Source organism: Cydia splendana, chromosome 21 (assembly GCF_910591565.1).
Source record: "Cydia splendana chromosome 21, ilCydSple1.2, whole genome shotgun sequence".
Taxonomy (NCBI): domain Eukaryota; kingdom Metazoa; phylum Arthropoda; class Insecta; order Lepidoptera; family Tortricidae; genus Cydia; species Cydia splendana.
Genome location: NC_085980.1, coordinates 8211279 through 8237039, shown reverse-complemented (window position 1 = coordinate 8237039; position 25761 = coordinate 8211279). Strand labels below are relative to the sequence as shown.

At 42.5% G+C, this 25761-nt stretch overlaps 1 protein-coding gene across 2 annotated transcripts in view; it reads right to left on the bottom strand.

Annotated features, from left to right (window-relative positions):
- LOC134801128 (methenyltetrahydrofolate synthase domain-containing protein) overlaps nt 1–25761 on the bottom strand; it is a 48837-nt gene that overhangs the window by 9169 nt on the left and 13907 nt on the right. For both annotated transcript variants that reach the window (XM_063773665.1, XM_063773666.1), the window contains 7 exons: nt 24422–24582; nt 23511–23686; nt 22472–22546; nt 22221–22336; nt 21076–21193; nt 17436–17591; nt 4475–4564 (listed from right to left, as the gene is read on the bottom strand). In XM_063773665.1, the coding sequence (XP_063629735.1) occupies nt 4475–4564; nt 17436–17591; nt 21076–21193; nt 22221–22336; nt 22472–22546; nt 23511–23686; nt 24422–24582 (892 nt within the window). The remainder of the gene's footprint in view (nt 1–4474; nt 4565–17435; nt 17592–21075; nt 21194–22220; nt 22337–22471; nt 22547–23510; nt 23687–24421; nt 24583–25761) is intronic.

The following is a 25761-nucleotide window of genomic DNA, read 5'->3' as shown; positions in this document are numbered from 1 at the left end:
GCTTAGCGGTAAACATGTTAAGCGACAAGCTGTATTATGTGCCACATGTGTTCCATTATACGTCTATTAGCTTCATAATAGTTCACTTGTGCTCCCTTAATAAGTCAACGTAATAAAAGTCCACAATTACCTTCTTATACAGCACATAGCGTAATTTTATCCACTAAACAGACCTTATACCGGTTAAAGCATTTGATAACCCTTAAAGCTGTATAGGGTCGTAGCAAACATACCTTTATATCACTCTTTGCGTATTAATGGTAGTTTTCAGAGCCGTAATGCAGCTTTTAATCAGCCCTAAGCTATATAAATATCACTGAGATCTATTATACAGCTGTAGGACCACGAGTGTGCTCTTATAAGTGTCTTAATAAGCACAGAGCGTTAGATAGAACTAAAAGTGAGTAGTTATAGAGCTATCTGTGCTACTTGGGCAGGGTCTGATGATGGAGCTTGAAGGTGGCCACGGGTACCAGTCTATCATGTAACTAAACAACTTCGTGTTTGGGCTCGTTTGATTCGTCTCAACAAGATCTTTGACACAAGACAGTACTCAGGGTCTGATGATGGAGCTGGAAGGTACCATTACCAATCAACCCTGCAACTAAACCACATCGTGTTTAGGATCGTTTGATTCGTCTCAACAAGATCTTTGACACTAGGTGATACTCAGAGTCTGATGATGGAGCTGGAAGGTGGTCACCGGTACCAATCAACCATGCAACTAAACCATTTCGTGTTTAGGCTCGTTTTATTCGTTTCAACAAGATCTTTGACACAAGATAGTACTCAGGGTCTGATGTTGGAGCCGGAAGGTGGTCACCGGTACCAATCAACCATGCAACTAAACCATTTCGTGTTTAGGCACGTTTTATTCATCTCAACAAGATCTTTGACACAAGGTAGTACTCAGGGTCTGATGATGGAGCGCGAAGGTGGCGACGGGTACCTGTCTGTCATCATCAGCTCCATCATCAGACCCTGAGTAGTATCTTGTGTCAAACATCTTATTGCGACGAATCAAACGAGCCCAAACACGAAGTGGTTCAGTTACATGGTAGACTGGTACCCGTGGCCACAGTCCAGCTCCATCATCAGACCCTGAGTACTAACTTGTGTCAAAGATCTTGTTGCGACGAATCGAACGAAGCCAAACACGAAGTGGTTTAGTTGCATGGTTTATTGGTACCGGTGACCACCTTCCGGATCCATCATCAGACCCTCAGTACTACCTTGTGTCAAAGATCTTGTTGCGACAAATCAAACGAGCCCAAACACGAAGTGGTTCAGTTACATGGTAGACTGGTACCCGTGGCCACAGTCCAGCTCCATCATCAAACCCTGAGTACTAACTTGTGTCAAAGATCTTGTTGCGACGAATCGAACGAAGCCAAACACGAAGTAGTTTAGTTGCATGGTTGATTGGTACCGGTCACCACCTTCCGGATCCATCATCAGACCCTCAGTACTACCTTGTGTCATAGATCTTGTTGCGACAAATCAAACGAGCCCAAACACGAAGTGGTTCAGTTACACGGTAGACTGGTACCCCTGGCCACCTTCCAGCTCCATCATCAGATCCTGAGTACTATCTTGTGTCCAAGGTCTTGTTGAGACGAATCAAACGAGCCTAAACACGAAGTGGTTTAGTTGCATGGTTGATTGGTACCGGTGACCACCTTCCGGCTCCAACATCAGACCCTGAGTACTATCTTGTGTCAAAGATCTTATAGAAACGAATAAAACGAGCCTAAACACGAAGTGGTTTAGTGGCATGGTTGATTGGTACCGGTGACCACCTGCCGGCTCCATCATCAGACCCTGAGTACTATCTTGTGTCAAAGATCTTGTTGAGACGAATCAAACGAGCCTAAACACGAAGTGGTTTAGTTGCATGGTTGATTGGTACCGGTGACCACCTTCCGGCTCCATCATCAGACCCTGAGTATTATCTTGTGCCAAAGATCTTGTTGAGACGAATCAAACGAGCCCAAACACGAAGTGGTTTAGTTGCATGGTTGATTGGTACCGGTGACCACCTTCCGGCTCCATCATCAGACCCTGAGTACTATCTTAAGTCAAAGATCTTGTTGAGACGAATAAAACGAGCCTAAACACGAAGTGGTTTAGTTGCATTGTTGATTGGTACTGGTGACCACCTTCCGGCTCCATCATCAGACCCTGAGTACTATCTTAAGTCAAAGATCTTGTTGAGCCGAATCAAACGAGCCCAAACACGAAGTGGTTTAGTTGCATGGTTGATTGGTACCGGTGACCACCTTCCGGCTCCATCATCAGACCCTGAGTACTATCTTGTGTCAAAGATCTTGTTGAGATGAATAAAACGAGCCTAAACACGAAGTGGTTTAGTTGCATGGTTGATTAGTACCGGTGACCACCTTCCGGCTCCATCATCAGACCCTGAGTACTATCTTGAGTCAAATAAATACATATAGAATGTCAGGTCGTTTCAAATATTTTTAATCCTGTCCGGTAGTTTATTAAACTGTACCATTATAAATTATAATACTATAAAAACGGTGCTAGGATCAAAGTCTCTCGTTGCGGTTTACACGCACACAGTATAGCGTTTTACACGGCGCCCGCCGCACACAATGATAAAAAACCTCGTCGTCGCCGTTGAAAATGTGCGGAGCCGACCGACACACGTCCTGCCTCTACAAGCTCTGCCGCGGCACTGAGCTGGCGCAGCGCGCGTCATCGGTAATATAGAGTAGTTTTCAAAAAATTGCCAAAAAATTATAGTAGAATTTCATAAACACTAATGTATACCAACAGTATAAGCAAACGTTGCAGATTGCTTGAGTATGAAAATGACTTCGATATTAAGTAGATTTTCGTAGGAATTGACACTTGTTTCGGAGAGAAAATCGAGTTCGTTTTACTTTGATTTTCTCTTTCTCAAAGGTATGTAGGAAAAATATAGTTTGATATGCCTAAAGTACAGGGTATTAGTAATACAAAATAGCCAGGTTTAGCAGAGTAAAATTCTCAACATTTCCAAATAAGAGCTCGCCATTCAGTGCTTCACGGGGTTTTTCGGAAACGACCATCAGAAAAAAAATCATTACTAATTTAATAAGTCCTTTTTCTTATATTTACAACGATATTTATAAAGATAAGAAGACGCTTTTACTGGAACAAGTACTCATTGTTTCTAATAATGAGCGCAAAGTCCTGAATTTCGTCGACTAGTATCATCAATTTTGCATTATTTCGACTTTTCTTGTAAGAGCGCTCTTAAAGAGTTCGCTAAATTTTTATGTATGGAAAGTTTCATAGTAAAGCGCCGGGGCGCGCCGGCTGGCGTTGATCAGTCTGTCAAATGTGGTGGATCTATATCTGAATCCCTAAAGTCTTTTCTCCTATCTTTGCATTCCCTAATATTGTTTGTCATAATGATATGTTGTCCTAACACTAAAAACCCTAATTTTGTTTTTCCTATTATTGATTATTTATCCTAATGTTATTAAGCATATTTTCTTTTATGCGAGGGTCGCAGTTCTAACCCTAACCTAACCCACTTTTGTGGCAGCAAGTTCTAAACCCTAACCATTTTTCAGACCCTTATATTATGGAAAATAATCGTTATGACAATTGATCGTTAGGGCATGTGCCCATTAGGACACACCAGTTAGGGCAAGTGACTTTAGGACAAACGTTGTTAGGGATTCAGAATGACACCCAATGTGGTTGGTGCAACTGGCCCTAAGTGCGTCTAAATTTAGTTAACGTACCATTATTACGTCTTTCGCGAATCACGCGCTGCGCATCGTACTACGTGAGGTTGGTATTCCACCTGTCCGATTTCTCGGTCAAATGTGCATTGTGTCTCACTCTCTCACTAAACAAAATATGAGACGCAAATAAACATTAGACAAAGAAATTGGACAGGTGGAATACCACCTTAATGCATGCGAACAGTCAGCGTGTCTTTCAGCAACTGACTCATTCACGTCGCGATCTAAGGGCCTACCGTGAACCTGCACGTTCGACGTGTTGCCTCTCTGTCGCACTTGTAAATTCGTACGTAAGTGTGACAGGAAGGCAACACGTCGAACGTGGTTCGCGGTAAGCCCTCTGGACGTACATATTTGAATTGTATAAAATGTGATAAGTAAGCGGTGGTGGCCGAGTGGATCTGACGTTCGACTTTCAATCCGGAGGTCGTGGATTCAAATCCTGGCTCGTACCAATGAGTATTTCGGAACGTATGTAAGGAATATCATTTGATATTTACCACTAGCTTTTCGGTGAAGGGAAACATCGTTAGGAAACCTGCATACATCCGCAAAGAAATTCAAAGGTGTATGTGAAGTCCGCATTGGGCCAGCGTGGGGGTTATAGCCCAAACCCTCTCGTGCTTGAGAGGAGGCCTGTACCCAGCAGTGGGACGTATATAGGCTAAATTATTTTATTACTATTGTTTCTTATTTATAAAGTGTGATATTACCTTCCACACCATGATTTGAGGCTTGACCCCGCGCTCCGAAAGAGCTTGCTTCAAATCGCGCACCCGCGTGTTCGGGCTAATGTTCGAAATCTGCAACAAATATGAAAATATTAGCGTCATATAACTCATATGTGTAAAACCCCGTATAATCCCGTTTTATATAGCTTAACCTTTTCGCCGCCATTGACTTGATGTAAAGTCAATGGCGAACCTTTTCGCCGCCATTGACTTGGGGCTGTCCATAAATTACGTCATCGATTTTTGACGATTTTGGACCCCCCCCCTATAATCATCCAAAAATCATGCATCAAATGACCCCATTTCCTCCTACTTCATGCTACCGTCATCCGATGTCCAGACCCCCCCCCCCTAATTTGAAATGACGTAATTTATGAATAGCCCCCTTGATGTAAAGTCAATGGCGGTGCAATCTTTTCGAGCGATGGCGCCATACCTTTGGCCTACTGTCGAATAGATGGCGTTAATTACAATATTTAACAAATTAAGACATCAGTGAAAGAATATAAGGATAATATAAGTGTAAATAATATAAGTAGAAGAATATAAGTGAAAGAATATACGGCGTTCTAACGGTGTTAATCTTCTGTCGGAAGAGTCGGAAGATAGCAGTAAATGTACTGTGGCTACATAATTGACCACGACAGTAACTCTCAATACCCTCTATTATCTTTGCTAATACGAACGTTTCCGAGAAAATATGACGAAACGGATTATTCACTACATCCGTAAGTGTATAATATGTTGGAGAGCTTGGGCCGAGACTTCCGATTGCGTTTAGCCACAGAATAAATATAATAATAGTACTAGGTACAGAAGGTTCACTCTCTAACAAAACGGGTTTATTACGACAGACATGACAGCCAGGTGGTGAAAGCGCGAGCAGGCGTCCGTTCCAAGCGGTGCTCGGCAACTACTATGGCTAGACACCAAAATTGGTGTGGGCCGCATGTACCGTACATGGCTAAACCAGGCGTGGCTCACTCCGCGATTTCGTCGCTTTGCTACAGGTAGCTAAAAGTACATCCGTTCCACACCAATTTTGGGGAAAGTCATAAGCCGCGCGTGACGCTGCCTAGCGGCCATATCTGTGCTGATCGTAACAGACGCGTTTTGTTAGAGAGTGAATCTTCTGTACCTAGTACTATTATTTATTCTGTGGCCACGCCTGGTTCAGCGTTAAGATCTTGAACAGCGTTGTTTGGTTGACAACGCCGTATTCAAAAATTTTAATTTGTAATAAGTACCTAGGTACAATTATTATTATTATATTATTACTTATACTTAAAAACCTACTGTTATCATTATTGCTTGCTTACATTCGATTTTTTCCGTATCATCTGTATATATCGGGAAAATACAACATAAGCTAGTTTGCAGTAAGTACAGCGACATCTAACGGCGAATATGGACAACGAAACACGAATTACGGTTGATATCATTTTATCATACGTTTTGGTAGTTTTTGATTCGTATCCAAAAGCGGTTTAATTTTTGAATTTGTAACTCTTAGTTACTCAATAAAAGTATAAAACTAATTTTCAAACCCAGAGTTAAACCAAGAAAAGTCTGCAACGATTTTGATAGCATACGCAGCAAGTGTTATTTTGACGCCATAATTTCATAGAAGTTTGACGTTTAAAATAACACTTGTGTGATATATGTATATATACGATGTGGGTACAGCTAGATTATGCTTAGGTACTTAGGTATAGGGGGATGTCCATAAATTACGTCATCGATTTATTTTTGACCTCCCCCCACCCCCTAAAATCATGACGTAATTTATGAATAGCCCCTAGGGTAGTTGTAGTTTGTCAGTCTTTAATTAAACCTCCTATGAATCGCATCTAGTGTTTGTACTGCTCATACCTAGACTTCCTTATTCCTATGTTCCTGGATTTCACAACTTGCACTGCATGTGCTATCAAAATCGTTGCAGACTTGTCTTGGTCTAACTCTAGCTGCGTCCCAGATAACACCAGAGAACTCAAATTTACAGGATAAGATGTAAGTAGTTAGGGATCATAATTATGAAATATAATTAAGTTTCATCAATCTAGCTTTATTACTTTAGTTTTTATCAATACCTAAAATAAGACGATTTGCTGACTCACTCAATGACCAAAACCTCTAAGGTACTTCCCGATGTCCTAGAAGGCTGAAATTTGGCATGGAGCCTAGGATTTACATACAAACAGAAAAACAGCCTCTCGTCGCCGCGCCGGTCGTGTGCGTCCAGACCGACGACTTACATTGGAGTGGAACTTTAGCAAATACCTAATGTAGGTTTAATGTGTTTTATAACTTTTTCATGTGATTGATAATAAAATACATGGTGGGAACTTGAGGGGGTGGTATAGCTAATTGATTCGACAATGTTAGTGTAAATCATACGTTACTACAGAGGCCGTGAAGTAATTTTCTTTGCTCGGCCTCTACACATATGTCTTCGCTCGTCAACTACTTTTCACGCCGCAGGTATGTATAGTGTTTTTCTCAAACATGCAAATAATAAATGAAAAACACCCTAAGAAATCAAAACTTTATATCCAAAGAAATAGGGTAAGTATTTGACATTTTTTTTATGAATGGTATCAATCGATCAGGTTTGTTTTGAGGATCAAATGTCTGTACGGGACCCATTGTCTTAAAGCAATACAAAAGTCACAAAAGATGGTCAAAGTCTGGCACCCGCACTTTACTGACGAAACGCTTCTAACAAAATGGCAATACATATCGTGACGTCACCATGTAACGTTAGAGGCCGTATCGAGGTATGGAAAACAAGGAAATTGCGATTTTGTCGGTGTACAATATTGTTGTTGATATACAATATTTTTTTAAATAAAATGTAAGGAATCAAATGGTACCATTATTTTTTACTATTAAGAAGTTGAAAAAAAAATTTTTTTTGAAGAGTAAAGGTCTTGTATTTTCTAGTAGGTTACAATAAAAAATACATTTTTTTTTTTAGATTTTATCTCTTGAACGGATAATAATACGAATGTCTCACTTTTAGCATAGATGAATATACCTTCATACAATATTAAAATGATATTATTACATTAGGCCCCATACCAATTCGTAAAATAATCTTGATAAGTTAAAGTTAACATTCCGTTACAAACTCCAGATTCCTGCCTTTTACCACTTGTCTCTACGAAACTACGACGTGCGTGAATATTGTTGTACAAAAATTATACATAAGTCCCATGCAACGTACATTTTAAAAGGTATTGTTTATGTTATTATATAGTATGATATTTTATTAACATAAATTGGTGCTTATAAAATCTAAATAACTAAAACTAGAAGAGCGATGCTTTTGGACAAGACAAGTTAAAGTAAAAAGTAGTACTCTTTATTTTTTATAATATAAGTATAAATTTTAAATAAAAAAAAAGACTTGGCATCGAAAAACATTGTTTTTGTTTATCTATAAACATTTTTGTTTCATATGAAAAAGAGAATAAGCATACATTCAATTCAAAAACATGATGACCGGTTAAGATGCCACTTTTTTGAGAATTACTCTTAACTAGATTTAGTTATACAATTCAACATGTGTCAACGACCCTATTACAGTCGCTAAACATTCACTAAAGTTCGCTTTCCTGGAGCTGAGCACCGTCTACATCGCAGTCTCTGGTGTGATTAGACAAGTGATTCTCTTGTATGATAAACAATCCAACATTGCCCTAAACACAGGCCTACGTTGCATTTCTGGCACATCGTCATCACTTGAGTGCGCTTGCCAGAAGCTGCGCATCGTCTACAACGCAGCCTCTGATGTTTAACGGCCTTGCCTTCACATCCGGCCGTGTATGTTGGAAAGTGATCTGGTTGGGCGTCGAGGCGCACACAAACATTTATAACAGGTCGGGGTCGGGGTACTTGGACCGGCTGCCCAGCCCTAACGAGTGCGTCTGCTAGCCCATACCTAAATTCACGATGTGTTTGCATGCGCAACAAAGGATTTTTACAAAATATTATGTAACTATTTAAAATGCTTGTATTAATCATGCGGGAAAACACTTTTATGTACCACTTGCGGCCTCTTTTTCGTTCCATAAGAAAACCGCTCAGTTTCATATCTTTTAAATCCACCCCTCCCATGGTCTTATTATATGTTTCAATGGATACAGGTTTTAAAAGATCTTGTCCGGTGCGCCGACCAACAACTTGCTCGTCATTGTGATACGTGGATATCATCGTCACCAACTTGACATCCTTCCAGGCGGTGACGGCAATATCCCCACAGTGACGAACAATCTGTTGGCCTCTTTCCATACCTCTTAAATTAGCCTCCTTAATCGCGTCAGGAATGTGCTGACGGTTTTTGTTGATGGTCCCTAATACGTCTGTTCGCCTCGATTTAAGGAATCTTGTCAGGAGCAATTGGTTGTACCAATTGTCCATGACAACTAAGTGTCCTACGTCGAGGAACCCATCCATGAGTTCGAGAACAACCTTCGCGGTTTTGTTGTCGAACCCATGAAGGGCTCCCTCAACAAAGGACGAATTCATTCCTGCGTAAATTATGGTTTTGATGAGATAACCTGTCGATGATTCCCAGAGCTCAAACATCTTGAGACCGAATCTGGCCGCCTTGCTCCTGATGCATTGAACCCAACTTAGGCTGCCTTTCCAGAGCAAGAGAGTCTCGTCCAAGGACAGTTCGCGTTGGGGGACGTAAATTTCCGTAAATTTTTGATTTAGATAATTTATTACGGGTGCGATTTTTGCAATTTTTTTTTTTGGTAGGACGTCATACCGATCGTAGCGTTGGTGTTATCGGTGAAGTGCAAAAATCTCATCAGTAAGTGGAATCTATTCCGAGACATCAATTTCCGGAAATCTGGCATCCCCAACACGCCTGTCGTCCAGTACTCGTTTATTCGAGCCCTGTAATTCAGAGACATGTAAATCATCATGCCGAAAAGCCTTCTAATTTCTTCGACTGTTGTATCCACCCATTGGTGCAGGTGTTTGGGCAAATCCTGGTACTCAGAAATTGCGGTAAATGTTTGCCACGCGTATAAGTTTGTCTGGTCTACTATCTGGCCTATTAACGTTATGTCCCAAATAATGCTAAAAATGCTTAAAGCGTCTTGGGTCGTTATACGCGGACCCGGATCCCGCGTATACTCCGCTTCATGGCCCGCAAACGTGGAAAAGTCGTTGGACCAAGAAAAGGAGTTATCGTGATTGCCTGGCGGAGGAAGAGACTCAGGCCTACGAGGCGGCTCATGAGCCTGATTCTCCTCTTCGGTAATTTCTCCCACACCCTCAGACGCGGGCCTGTTAGGGGCCTCATAGGCATGAGTCTCTTGGAAGACCTCGTCGACATCTGCATCCACAGACTCAGGTCTACGAGGCGGCTCATGGGCCTGATTCTCCTCTTCTGTAATTTCTCCCACACCCTCAAACGTGGGCCTATTAGGCGCCTCATAGGCATGAGTCTCTTGGAAGACCTCGCCGACATCTGCATCCACAGATTCAGGTTTACGAGGCGGCTCATGGGCAACCTCGCGGATGTCGACCCCTGCTTCTTCAAGGAGGTCGGATATGGCCTCCACCTCTCCCTCCTCCTCCAAAACGTTTAAATTTCGGAGTTTGCGCACTACTGCCCTCATGTTGGCGGGATCAGGCTCCTCTTCCGCCTCTTCATCCGAAGAGCTGCTCAAATCCTCCAGCTCGCTGCCAGAGTCATAAAGTAGCTCCGCAATCTCCGCGGCTCCAAGAGGACGCCGAACCTTCTTCCTCGCCGGCCCCGATACCGGTGACTCAGCCCGTCTAGGGGTGGCAACCTCCGGAGTGGTAGGTGGTTGCCACATCTGTAAATATAATAATAATAATAATAAACCCGCGGGGGCAGCTTTTGGCGAGCTGACTGTGAGTGGCGACACCGCGGGCCCCTATTCCAGAGGGCACTTTCATCTGGCCCTCGCCTCTGTGCTTGCCTTCACCGGCCGGCCAGAGTGGAGTCGCAAGAGCGGGACCTATGCTCCAGGTTGGAAGTATAAAATGTCATAACGCCGGCGGCCTGCTGAACGGATTACCGGGATCTGGCTACCGCAGACTCACCTCTCGACAACCTCACAGCCACTCTAAAAGTGTTGCCCTGTTGTCGCACTGTGCGTGCGGCCACTATGGGGCCCACTCAATGAGTTGGCGAGTCACCGCCTGTCTATTATAATTTCGAGACTGATTGTCATGACAGGTGTCCGCTAGTCTCCTCCCATAGCCCATTATCCAGTCCATCAAACTTTCAAATCAATAGCACATGACCTTAGTTCCCATCGCAGCCCAAAAGTGCTGCACTGCAATAGTCTTTGCACCTGGCGGGGACCATCTCCGGATGTATCATATCGTGCGCTCGGGGATGGTATCTGCCATGTGTATCCCTTGCTTTTAGATTAAATTGTCTTAAAGGGCCTCTGCGCTGTTGGCTTTAGCCCCACGCACGCCTCCCAAAGGTCCGGGACCCCATGGTCCCGAGATATGAAAAAGACACAAATAATAATAATAATAAGCCCCCAGGGCAGCTTGTGGCGAGCTGAATGGGAAGTGACGTCCCTTGGGTCCCATACCCCCGAGAGTCGGTCAGGCCCCTCTCTCCGGCTTGCCTTTATTGGCCGGCTGGAGTGAGCAGGGGCCGCAGGACTCTCACCTCTGGCTTGCTTTAACCGGCCGTCCAGAGTGGGGTGTCAGAGCTATAATGCTCGCAGGGCGGAAGTGAAATATGCCTAAGACGCGAGTTGGCACAGTGGCTGTACACTGGGTAGAGAGCGGTGCACACTCTCCACGCCCTGAGCCGCTCACGCGATGTTGTCCCCTTGTCGCTCTATGCGAGCGGCCGTTTACGGGGACCCATATTGTGAGTTGGCGAGTCACCACCTGCCCATTTTTCGTGTTTTTATAACATATATGTGTGGTTACCTATAATTAGATAAGCATCAGTCATGATTGTTATATAGATTTAAGAGCATGTAAGATGTATTATCTGTTGGTAATCCTAAATAAAGAAAATAAATAAAATATATTATGAGGCAGGTGATGGCACCTAGTCTCTTCCATAGTCCCGGTTACCAGTCCATTAGCATCTCAACCCAACAGCCCAGTTCTTTTTGTTCCTTTTTCTTGCAATAATCCTACACTAACCGGGGCTTGTCCTTGGGTGTACCCAAGCACTATTATAGCGCATACAGGGATAATCGTTGGTTAGTGTAACATCACATTTAGAGTAAATTGTCTATTTACAAGGGGCCTCTACGTGTTGGCTTCGGCTCCACGCATGCCTACCAAATGTCCGGGGCCCCATGGTCCCGAGATTATGTAAATGACACACATAATAATAATATGAACCCATTACATAACAATAATAATTACATGCTAAATATTATTTACAAATTAAAGCTATAAGTAAAAAAAAAGTAGGTACTAATTAAATTGAATAGGTGCAGCCGAAATCTCGCTCACACAGTAGCATGTTACTCACACAGTATTACTAGCGTGGGTATGTATATATGTCCATTTATTTGGCACGCCCTACAGCCTTAACCCTTAAATGCATGATTTTTTCTTTTTGCCCGAAATTAATATATGTATCACATCATTGTTCGCCGATTCTAGGAAAAATAGTAAAAAAAATATAACTTCGATTTTCACTGCAAAATCAGTGTTAGAAGTTGAATTGGCTAAATCATATTTATGTAAATATGTAATTTTCAGTAATAGATATATGAAATTTTTAACTAGCATTACAAAGGTACACTATTTGTGATATACCTATGATAAAGTTTTTAAATATAAAATAATTACATACCCCGAAATAACCGTTAAAATCACATACTAAAAATTATCAACTTGTGGATTTTTCCAAGCGTGCCGACTTTTTCCCGCCGTCTTAAAACGAATGTATTTTTTATAAATTAGAAATATTGCGTAAATTTAACCCTTAAATCACCACCCTATTAATTGACGTTTGGTATAAAGGTGCGTTCAAGAACATAAGCCTTTCTATTTTAAAACTGTGAGCTGTCTAATGCTTTGTAGACATTTGGCAACACTATGCATTTAAGGGTTAACGGCTAGACGGTTTTTGACATGTGAGGTATGTGGTTGAATAGGGAATATTACTGCAATGTTCTGCCGCCAGAGTGCAGCACTAAACATAGAGTAAAAGCATAGAGTAACTTATACATACTAGGCCTTAAACAGTTTTTTGACAAGTTTTCACTATGACATTGATGCATCAAGGCGGTTTGTTTACAGGTGGCCTACCGCGAAACCCGAGAATCGAAATTTCGTTATCTGCCTCTCTATCGATTGAATAAGCAAGAGTGATAGAGAGGCAGAAACCGAATTTTCGATTTTCATGTTTTAGCGGTAGGGCCTGTGAGTATGCGAGTGACGCCCTCTACGCAGAGTTTTGCGTAATATTCCCCATTTGTCAGAATTGTGGTAGTGACACAAGCTATATAAATTTTGAAAAAATGAAATGAAAAATGAAAAATCAAATGAAAAAAAGGAAGGGGGGTTCTTACTATAGCAATATGGGTACCAAATGAAAGCTAGTAAAAAGACCACAACAAAAATATATGTCACCAGTCGGGTTTTTTTGTTTATTTTAATAAATAATAATAATTGTAGTTTAATGTAACAGAAAATTATACTTTTTTCAACTTGATGTACTTTTCTTATTTGTTGATATATCTGGTTAATTATTTTTTATCATGATATAGAGGATATTCAGTCACTTGGTATATATTTTGGACTAATTCATTCAGTCATTTTCAATTTGTACTTGAAAGTCAACGGTGGATTGTACAATTTTTAAACGTTTTCTAATAATTTGTTAGACCAAGTATTGAAAATGTTACAGTTTGTTATATATTTGTGATCTACTCACAAAGCCCTTTCATTTGGTACCCCACATGGTATATATAAAAAATGTTGGCTAACGGCGTATTGCATAATAATACGACTGTAATGTCAATAACATAAACGTGCAGATGGCGCGTAACAGTGAACTTTAAGAAAACATCTATATTCGGGAGAGTATAACATTGATAATTTGTATTCTAATGTTGTATCAATTTTAACAATAGGAGCTAAAAAAACGAAATGTTCTCGCTCAACCAAGAGACATTTGAAAAAAAACTGTACCGAGGTGGAATTTCCATGTTAAGGAAAGTCACAGTGTTTTTAGATTGCATTTTAATTGTTGGCTTGCCGCTGGTAAACCGTCCACGGGCCAATTATTTGAAAACGTGCGCTAGTCGTAGAATTTTCAGAAGTAAATTAAGGTGGTGCCAAAAAAATGAAGAAAAAGTAAAATTAGATATTTTAGCGGCGTCAAGGAATAACAAGAACTTTACTAAATTTTGGAATGAAATTAAAAAGCACAGTTTTAAACCGCAGTTACCAGAATGCGTGGACGGCGCCCAGCAACAGGCGCAGATAGCCGATATCTTTAGCCAAAGGTTCAAAGTTTCACCAAGACCAGAACCAGAGTGTGTGCTTAGAGATGCGCGCCATGGAACCGTCACTGTTCAACCACAGCAGCCTATTCGTTTCTCTGCTACAGAAATCGCGAAGATGGTTAAAAGCATGAAACGGGGAAAATCGCCAGGCCATGATGACCTTAGCCTTGAGCACATACTCTTTTCAGGTGACGTAATCTATGGGAAACTTTGTACCTTATTTAATTTATGTTTGCGGTACTCTTATCTTCCGGCCGACATGATACGTACCATTGTCGTCCCGATTGCCAAGAACCGAACAGGGGATTTGTCATCATCAGCTAACTACCGACCAATATCCCTTGGAACGGTAGTGGGCAAGATATTTAAGCGGTTGCTGCAGCCCAGACTGCTTCAGACTTTGAGAATAGACGACGCGCAATTTGGTTTCCGTCCCGGTTTCTCGACCGATTCCGCGATCGTAAGCCTGAAACATGCTGTGGATCATTACGTAAGTAATAATACATCAGTCTACGCATGCTTCCTCGACCTTAGCCGTGCATTTGACCTTGTGAATTATGAAATTCTGTGGGGTAAAATGCGCGGCTCGGGAGTACCTGGGGACCTGGTACGTGTCTTCGAGTACTGGTACGGAAACCAATCTAACTGTGTAAAATGGGGCGACACGACATCTAATAGTTACGTATTAGAATGCGGGGTACGCCAGGGTGGACTTACTTCTCCGGACCTCTTTAACCTTTACGTCAATGACTTGATGGGGAGGCTGAGGAGCACTGGAGTCGGGTGTCACGTGGGTGACGTCTGTGTGAACAGTCTCAGCTACGCTGATGACATGGTGCTGCTCAGCGCCTCCATCAAGGGTCTGAGAAAGCTAGTTTCAGTCTGTGAAAAGTATGTAAATTCTCACGGGCTGATTTACAACGTAGCCAAGACAGAACTGATGGTTTTTAAGGCAGGAAGAGGTCCGGATAACATACCGGAAGTTAAACTGAATGGAGAGAAGCTGCGTATTGTGCAGCGGTTCAAATATCTTGGCCATATACTGACGGATGACATGAGAGACGACAGTGACATGGAACGCGAGAGAAGGGCTCTGGCTGTTCGTGGCAACATGATAGCCCGTAGGTTTGCCAGGTGTAGCAGGGGAGTCAAATGTACATTATTTAATGCCTATTGTCTCTCCTTCTACACTTGTCAACTGTGGGTTAGGTACAGCAGGAAATCGTACAGCGCCATCCGTGTGCAGTATAATAACATATTCCGGACACTGATGGGGCTGCCGCGTTCCTGCAGTGCCTCCACCATGTTCGCGGAAGCCAGAATCCCTGACTTCTTCGCAGTGGTACGCGCGCGTATAGCTTCTTTTTGGGAGGGAATGCGCCGCTCGCAAAACACCATTCTCATGTCGGTGTATCGCAACATTAGTTGTAATATGTTTAGGCACTGGCTTTCCGTGCACCAAAACGGGAACAAAAAATAGTGTAATACTATTTTAATTGTTCAACTTTTATTTTATTTTGTTTCTATTTGAGTATTTCTTTGGCCTTGTAACTTTAAAACTGTATTTTGATATGGGTGTACAACTGTACGTGTTGCCTGAAATAAAACTTTATTTATTTTATTTATTTATTTTATTTATAACTATAAGCAATTTTACCTACACTAGTAGATTTGGGATGGGCTAAGCGCTGAAACGCTTTGGAAACCAATGGTTTTTACAAGTTTTTGTAAAGTTAAGTGTGTAGATTTTTGATGATTTTTTTCTGCGGATCCGCGGCCGCCTGCTGGATCCAGTAGACCGCAAAATGCGCTGGATCCAGCTGGATTGCTGGATGTTGGATCCAGCAATTGCAATCCCTAGTCAGGCGGTTTTTCGGTTGGTATATTACCGATTACCAACCGGCAAACCAATAAAAAAAAATTGGTCGGCTAGTACTAAAAGTTCATATTACTAACCAGCCAACTAGGCCGATTGTTGGTTAAGAAAAAAAAAGAACGGGTTGCACTCCGGGAGTGCCGGCAGAAGTGAAAACTCAATGACATTGTAACAGTTTTTCGATCAGGTCACGTGTCTGTCTTACGAATTTTCAATCTGTCGAATCTGTCGGTCACGTGACCTGTCGCGAGTTTAACATTTTTTTCCCCATCACAAAAAGTGCACAGCGCCGCTAAAGAAGTTTTCACTTCAAAACAAATACTAACCGTCCACCTAGGTGGACAGACTGGTTTGTCGGCTAGTAATAGACGGAGCTGAGGCCGTACCCACGTCGACAGTCGGCTGCGGTCAAATTTAATGATAAATAACGGCGTTTTAATAACAACGCCATATTCAAAAATTTGGGACAATACATACAGGTCTCGGTCTCGTCGGCTTCAAAAAGTACCTACACTATTTCAGAACGTCTAAATATCCGAAAAGTACAACATAAGTTAGTTTGCAGCAAGTAGAACGACATCTAGTGGCGAATACGAACAACCTCGGAACACTGAAATAGGTATGTTGACTGCGTTCTTTAAAATCACGATTATTTAGCAGTGGCGCTAGTGTGCAAGTTGATGGGCTCTTAACAAGCCGAGGCTAAGGTTAAGCTCCATTCTAGTTCTATACATATGTGTCGAAATCAAGTCAACGCGCTTCTTGCAAATACGCACAGGCGGGGTCGCCACGTAACGTTAAAGGTCTCTGCCCACTACACCGTATCATACCATGACCGTGCTATGAACGTATCAGGCACGGAATGTAACGCGATACGGCCTACTATGCCCACTACACCGTGTCCACATTGTACATAACGGGTTTAGTGCCCGTAGTATCCTTGCATCATCCCCATATAGCATCCGCCTATAATTCCCGTAGCATCCGCGTTTCATCCCCTTAGTACCCGCGTTTTATTCGCGAGAGCAATATTCGTCAGAAAGAATAGTTATTAGACTGGTAAGAGCGAGCAAGAAATATAGCAACGCGTTTATAACGGGCTTAGAACGGTCACCATACGCGGTTAAGCCCGTATGCCCATCGTTTCGCCGCCTGCACGCACCGTTCTGGCAACGTTGCGTGCCATGCACGGAGCGTTTCGGCACCGACAAAATATCCTCGCCGACTATTTTTGACGGTTCGTGCATGGCACGCGACGGGTATGGTCGGTGACGGAACGGGCTAGCGGGCATAGTCTCATACTTTTTCATACAAAGAATATTTTTTTGCCCGACACGTTCATAGCACGGTCACGGTACGATACGGTGTAGGGGGCGGAGACCTTAATCCTTTAGTCCGCAGCGGCAACATACTCGCCATCATACTTAGAACAAAAACGCATCTCTACTATAAGAATTACGGTTCGAAATCGAATGGCCAGAAAGAAATGTCAAACGGTTAAAGGTGCATTAATTGACCTCTCCTCAGTGGGAACTACGTATCCGTCTCTGTCACCGGACGAGTGGTAGAAGCTTACCTTGACGGAGAAGTCGATGACGGGTCTCTGCTTGCGGGTGCGGCGCGGCTTGTGGTCGTGGTTGTCGGCGCCCTTGCCCTTGCCGCCGCCGCGGCGCGGCCCGCGGCGCGGCGCCCCGCCCGCACCCGAGCGCTCCTCGCCCTCCGTCGTGTTGCCCTGACGAAATAGTACATTATTGTCGAGGCTCGGAAGTAGCTCCTTGCAGGCTGAGGATTCGTTTTAAACGGACGACCTTGGGAGTCCGTTTAATTGAATCCGAAGCCAGCAAGTAGCCTTCCAGCCGAGTCATATATAGTGCTTTTCTCAAAAATGGTGCAAGAAATATAAATATCATAGAAATATTTTACAAAAGCAACTTTCTTACGTATATATTTTCACAGAAAAAAGTAGAAACGATTGATAAAATTAGCTTGGCGCCTTTTACTTTTTTTATAAAAAAATAGAAGTGTATTTTTCTGCTGTCCAGCAGAAAAATGTCTGTGTTTGAACTGCCCAGCCGTGAACCTGAGAGGAGAACAACTACCCCAAGAAACTTGTGTAAGATACCTTGGTCTTCACTTGGATAGAAGACTAACATGGGCCAACCACATCAAAACAAAGAGAAATGAAGCAGACCTTCATTACAAGCGCCTGTACTGGCTGATCGGCCGACAATCACCTCTGACACTAACTAATAAAATGCTAGTGTATAAATGCATTATAAAACCCATATGGACATACGGGATTGAACTCTGGGGAACGGCCAGTAACTCAAACCTCGAAATTCTACAAAGGTTTCAGAATAATGTCCTAAGGGCTGTAACATGTGCACCATGGTTTGCAAAAAATACAGAGATACATGAATACGTAAATATTCCAACAATCAAAGAGGAAGTTAACAGATATTGTGTTAAATACAAAGAACGACTAAAAAAACATACAAACGAACTCGCAAGGGACCTGGTAAACACCAACGACAATCCGAGTAGGCTGAAAAGGTGGCAAATACTGCGGCTGGACCAAAGGCACTAGAAGATAAACTCGTCAAAGTCAAGAGAGAGTATTTAATGGAATACCTCTCAAAACCCTCAAAACGACAGAACATCTGATTATGGCTAAAACAGCCGATTGCAGATAAAAGGACCAAAAAAAAAAAATCTGCCGAAAATACGCCAACCTATTTGAGACAGCTAAATAGTCGCGGTACTAATCATCTGTTTGGCTGTTTAATGGGCCTGTGCCTTCATTTGATATGGCCATTTCAACTTATAAAAAGTTTGGAACTCGCCAAATAATGGAATTTGTATGCAACATTGCAGTCTCAAAATCGAGACTGCAATGTTTTTAACTTTTTAATTTTTGACTGACCATAAACTACGCGCTTCGTGACCTATTTTTAAACGGCAAAGTCGACTTTGCCGTCCATTTTTGAGAAATAGTACATTATTGTCGAGGCTCGGAAGTAGCTACTTGCAGGCTGAGGATTCGTTTTAAACGGACGACCTTGGGAGTCCGTTTAATTGAATCCGAAGCCAGCAAGTAGCCTTCCAGCCGAGTCATATATAGTGCTTTTCTCAAAAATGGTGCAAGAAATATAAATATCATAGAAATATTTTACAAAAGCAACTTTCTTACGTATATATTTTCACAGAAAAAAGTAGAAACGATTGATAAAATTAGCTTTGCCGCCTTTTACTTTTTTTATAAAAAAATAGAAGTGTATTTTTCTGCTGTCCAGCAGAAAAATGTCTGTGTTTGAACTGCCCAGCCGTGAACCTGAGAGGAGAACAACTACCCCAAGAAACTTGTGTAAGATACCTTGGTCTTCACTTGGATAGAAGACTAACATGGGCCAACCACATCAAAACAAAGAGAAATGAAGCAGACCTTCATTACAAGCGCCTGTACTGGCTGATCGGCCGACAATCACCTCTGACACTAACTAATAAAATGCTAGTGTATAAATGCATTATAAAACCCATATGGACATACGGGATTGAACTCTGGGGAACGGCCAGTAACTCAAACCTCGAAATTCTACAAAGGTTTCAGAATAATGTCCTAAGGGCTGTAACATGTGCACCATGGTTTGCAAAAAATACAGAGATACATGAATACGTAAATATTCCAACAATCAAAGAGGAAGTTAACAGATATTGTGTTAAATACAAAGAACGACTAAAAAACATACAAACGAACTCGCAAGGGACCTGGTAAACACCAACGACAATCCGAGTAGGCTGAAAAGGTGGCAAATACTGCGGCTGGACCAAAGGCACTAGAAGATAAACTCGTCAAAGTCAAGAGAGAGTATTTAATGGAATACCTCTCAAAACCCTCAAAACGACAGAACATCTGATTATGGCTAAAACAGCCGATTGCAGATAAAAGGACCAAAAAAAAAAAATCTGCCGAAAATACGCCAACCTATTTGAGACAGCTAAATAGTCGCGGTACTAATCATCTGTTTGGCTGTTTAATGGGCCTGTGCCTTCATTTGATATGGCCATTTCAACTTATAAAAAGTTTGGAACTCGCCAAATAATGGAATTTGTATGCAACATTGCAGTCTCAAAATCGAGACTGCAATGTTTTTAACTTTTTAATTTTTGACTGACCATAAACTACGCGCTTCGCGACCTATTTTTAAACGGCAAAGTCGACTTTGCCGTCCATTTTTGAGAAATAGTACATTATTGTCGAGGCTCGGAAGTAGCTACTTGCAGGCTGAGGATTCGTTTTAAACGGACGACCTTGGGAGTCCGTTTAATTGAATCCGAAGCCAGCAAGTAGCCTTCCAGCCGAGTCATATATAGTGCTTTTCTCAAAAATGGTGGAAGAAATATAAATATCATAGAAATATTTTACAAAAGCAACGTTCTTACGTATATGTTTTCACAGAAAAAAGTAGAAACAATTGAAAAAATTAGCTTTGCCGCCTATTTATTTTTTTAATAAAAAATAGAAGTGTATATTTCGGCCGAAAATACGCCAACCTACTTGAGACAGCTAAATAGTCGCGGTACTAATCATCTGTTTGGCTGTTTAATGGGCCTGTGCCTTCATTTGATATGGCCATTTCAACTTTTAAAAAGTTTGGAACTCGACAAATAATGGAATTTGTATGCAACATTGCAGTCTCAAAATCGAGACTGCAATGTTTTTAACTTTTTAATTTTTGACTGACCATAAACTACGCGCTTCGCGACTTATTTTTTAAACGGCAAAGTCGACTTTGCCGTCCATTTTTGAGAAAATATATGTATCTAGTACATAGGGGTTGTGCACAATCACGCGAGGTGCTTTCAGCTACCTTTGATTTCAACTTTAGCATTCCGATTTAAGGTTCAAATTAGATCGCACTTTCGGGAAATGTGACTTGCCTTCAAATCATCAAAGCTGGATTAATTGGAATATATCGTCGTTGCGCTTTTCAAAGCTGATATGTGTTCGATTTTTGATTGACAAATAGTTACCTAGCAACAAAATACATAAGGTGTTAATTCATTTGATTAAGATCTCGCACATATAAGATTTGGTAAGCGCAACGACGATATAAATAAATAAATAAATATTTGGATTTTTTTAGGAAAACCTTGTAGACTGGTGCGGCCTGGAAAAGGGTTAAAACGACTATTGTAGAGAATTGAATAGTGTGTACCTCGCCCTCGCTCTGGCTCTTGTGCGACCTGGTGCGGCGCCGCACCTTGCGCACGCGCTGCGCCGCACGCTCTTCCACATCCGTGTCCACCTCCGCCAGCGTGCAGGCCCGACCCGCTCTGAAAATAACATCTTACTTAAACATCACGTCAATCCACCGATTACTAAGTACTAAGGCCATAGACTAGGAATCCTCTAGACGGAGTTTAGAGCAATTATTTCATGAAACCGATGCTGCCAAAAATACTGGGGTGCGGGGGACGAGGTGAGCGAGGTCCCGTGCCGTAATTGGTCCGTTCAAACACACGGACGTCCCACAAAGACACTTTCGACTCGGAAATGGAGTAAAACTACCATATATTGTGACAGACGGGGTAGAGCTACTATTGTCTGTGACTAAGGCCCACTTGCACCATCCCACTAACCCGGGGTTAAGCGGTATAACCGTCAACCCAGTGTCAAATTGTACTGGTAACAATGGTAACTTTAGGTTTAACCGGTTAACCCCGGGTTAGTGGAATGGTGCAAGTGGGCCTAAGGCATATAGACGAAGCAAATAGTCTGTACTCTCTGCGTTGCATTTTAACCTTTTCAACGCCGTGTCAAACACACAAGCTGTCACTCGGACGCCACGTCACCGAAGTGTCAAAACTGAAATTGAACTCTATGCATATGCACGTATGTCTGTGTTGCTCTGTGGTCTGTGGCGGATTAATCGGTCTTTGGCGTTGGACCTACGGTGCGGATATATCGGTCAATTGGCGTCCACAAAGTTAAATGTGTCACCCGATCGATGGCCACGAAACGGACGCTCGGAGCGTCAGGAGCGTGTACGCTCAACGCTGACACCACTAACATATGGCGGTGGACGCGCGTACACGCTCGTGACGCTCAGAGCGTGCGTTCCACGGCCGTGGCATATGACCTAACTTCGTAAACTAGTGGTAAACTGTGGGCTAAATAGCAGACCGAAAGGACTGAAAAGAGAGAATGACGGGAAATTACACTGATGAGATAAAAAGAAAATGTTTACCTAACTTTATCCCGACTGCTAAGGAAGAAAAATACACCTAAACAAAGCGACAATTTCATTCTTGCCTTGTCTTGCCTATCAGCACAAAAACAGGTTAGAAGGGGAGCACTTACAGCATTTCAATCTCTCGCAACTGTCCGAGCACGGGCATGAGCTCGACGCGGCGGTTGGACAGCAGGTGCCAGATGATGCCCGGCGGCCGCTGGCTCATCCTCTGTGTCTCTATCACCTGGAAAATTTACAGCCAAGTGTTCATCAATCAATGTTGTCAATCATGTCAACAGAGGTCGCATTGCTAGCAATATGGCGTCAGCGGTAGGAACATGAGGAGTGTAAACGGCGTATAAGAAACAAGGTTGTTTACCTGAGTTGGTGTGACGATGACGTCAATGGGAACGTCGTGAGGGCCAAACAGCTCGGCCGGTAAGGTGTCGAACACCTGTAACAAAATTATAACCGGTGAAAACCGGTCAAATCCCAATAAAGCCTAGTTGGCATACTGGGTTGAAAGATCAGATGGCAGTCACTTTCATAACATCTCCTAATAAGGCCTTGGAACTTCGAGCAGCACGTGAAGGGAGTCTGATTTCCCCTCTGCCGAAGCACATGCCCAACCGGGCATGCACACAACAAGCGCGGTGCGTGTTGTGTTGCGACTCATCCGTACACAAAAAGAGATATGTGCAAGTCATGTTCTATGTATTTGTGTCGCCATTACAGATTGGATTTTGTATGTAGTGAGCAAAGACATATGTAACTCCGTATAAGATGAATAAAGTCTAAGGAAAAAACGTGCCTCGGAAATCAAGAAAAAGTCATTCTCGGATAGATGGCGCACACACTTTTGACCTATCCTCGGCTAGATGGCGTTGTATGTAAATTCAATGTTGACGTGTAAAAGTGCCCTTGTGGCCTATTTGCTGAATAAATGTTGATGTTTGATGTTGACGCCACCGTTTTATATTTAACAATTTTAACACATAGGTCAATAAACACGGGTCAAAATGATATAAAAATAATAAAATCATTTATCCATATATATACATTCTTTGATAGTTTTATACGTTTTCATTTTGAGTTTTAGTCGTGTGTCGATAGATGGCAGTAAATTTACTGTGACTACAAAGTTTACTATGACAGGACGCCTCTATACTATCTATTCTCTTTGGTAGTGAGTGAGAAGTACGCCTGTGAGCACGTTTCCCCCTCCAAAAATGTCAGAACGATTCGTACTGTAAGATATCGCTTGGGCTCCTCCCTTCCGACGTGTCGGGAGCCGATGTTGCTCGGAACCCTAGAAGGTCAGATGGCAGTCGCTGTCGTATAAATGCCCGCCTCTTAGGATGACTGCCGAGCTGACCAAAGCTCCCTTGGTGCACCTGAGGAAAAAGCTGTCGATTTACCTGACAATCGTGCACGGTGGTGACGACAATAGTGTTGGGCTTGACTGCCTTCATGTGCATGATCAGCCCGAACTCCAGGTCGCCGTAGCCGCGCCCCTTGCCGATGCGGTAGCCCTCTTTGGACACGGCCACGGAACCCATCACTACCAGGTCCAGGGATACGGAGTCTTCAATGCCTGTAATGAAAATGATCGATCTCAGTGGGTCTTATAAGGCTCAAAGTCTCTCAAAGGGAAAGGAAGCGAACTATGAAATCGAATTACAGATGTAGTGCATAATTATTTTCCTTCGTATTTTCAGGGAAACGTACGAACGTGTCCCGCTATTTCAGTCAGTCTCGGTACGAATAGTACTGAGGTTGATTGAAGTAGCATGACAAATACGAACGTTTCCGAGAAAATACGAAGGATAACAATTATGCACTACGTCTGTACAGTCAGCGTCCTATAGTAGGTAACATCCAATCCAACGCGAAGTCGCCGAAATAGCTCAGGAGTTGTCCTTATATAAGAGCCACTCCACACTGGCGTCTTCCGAGCGTCGGCGTCTAGAGAACTCTCTGGCTGCTGCTCATCGCAAAGTTGGCGCAACTGCGCAGCTATGCCATATTGCATAGCACTGACTAGACGTCGACGCCCAAAAGACGCTAGTGACCTAAGTCTCAAAGGACGGGCCATATTGCTCATAGAACCAGTGGCTGGGGTCGAAAGGTTTTAAGCGGCAACTGTGAAACGATAGGCGCAGCCAACGATCTGGTCAAGATAGCAGGGAACTGCTGATGATGGCAGCACACCGGTCGTTGTGAGGAAAGTCTATATCAGTAGTAAACGTCTTTAGAATAATGTGACAATGAATCAAAATTACTGTTTTTTTTAATGCAGTCGTACGATCTAGATATTAATTAAACTTACCAATACTCTTCCCATAAGTCTCCATCCCGTTACGCGACACGGCCTTCTTAAAGGCCGCTGGGCCGGTCTCGCCTTCCGGCAGCTCTAAGCGGTTGAGGAATCCAGTCTGTAGGCGGGGAACCGGCACGTAGAGGGTTTTCTTTTGTTCCAAACACAGGACCCTGTGGAGAAAAGAAATTACGCACGTGATAAAAGGATTGTATTGTGACTAGTTTAAAAAAAAACATTAACAACATGGACATTACTAGACTTTGTCTACAGGGGTTGCGTCTCGCCAGACAAGCCCTAGTAAAAAAAATACAGCTGCGGAGTAGGGTGTCGCGAACTTTTTTCAAGTAAATGGCCAATGGCGTTCAAAAACCCCTCATATATGCAGTCACTAGATTGACAACAAATGCTGACGTTTGAGGACGCGTCTTAAGGCCACTTCACACTAGCGTCTCCCGAGCGGCGGGGTCTAGTTAAAATTGACTAGCTGCTGCTCGACGTAACGTTGGCCCAACTGCGCAGCGACGCCATTTTCCATAGCGCTGACTAGACGCCGACGCTAGTGTGTGGTGGTCCTTAGTATATTCCTTTATCTATATTGTGTAGTATGCCTTTACGTACGCGCGCGCAGCGCACGTTAAGAATAGGTACTCAGAATATTTCAAATACACATCTAGTCGAGCGTGTAGCATGACATGTGAAAACGAGTCTAGTCCAGTTTAGGAAGAAACTTAAGGTTTGCATTACAAATGCTAACTACAGTAGTATCTCCATAAATATTATACCTTTAAACGAGCAATTCTTGTATAATTATGTATATATTTATATATTTCAGGGATCTCGGAAACGGCTCTAACTATTTCTATGAAATTTGCTATATGGGGGTTTTCGGGGGCGAAAAATCGATCTACTTAGCTAGGTCTCATCTCTGGGAATACGCGCATTTTTGAGTTTTTATATGTTTTCGGAGCAAAGCTCGGTCTCAGATATTACTATAAATACGAGAGTATAACTCCGTTTCCCTGTCCATCTCTCTGTAACGGCTGAACCGATTTAAGAACATGACATTTGGTATGGAGGTAGGTTCGAGTTTTGAGGAAGGACGTGGGATAATGACGATAGTAATACCATGGAAAGTCATTGTATGCATCAGGCGATGGTGGGGACAGAAGATAAAATAAGTAAATAAACCCAGAATGCCTCTAAGTGGTCTATCTTTATATTGTTAAGATTCGTGAATGTTTTCTGATATAATGATAAGGCATGATCTTATCAGTCATTGAACCAGTAAATCGTTGGCACTTGCTGAATGTGATTTGATATCTACGTTACATGTAATAATAATAGTGTCG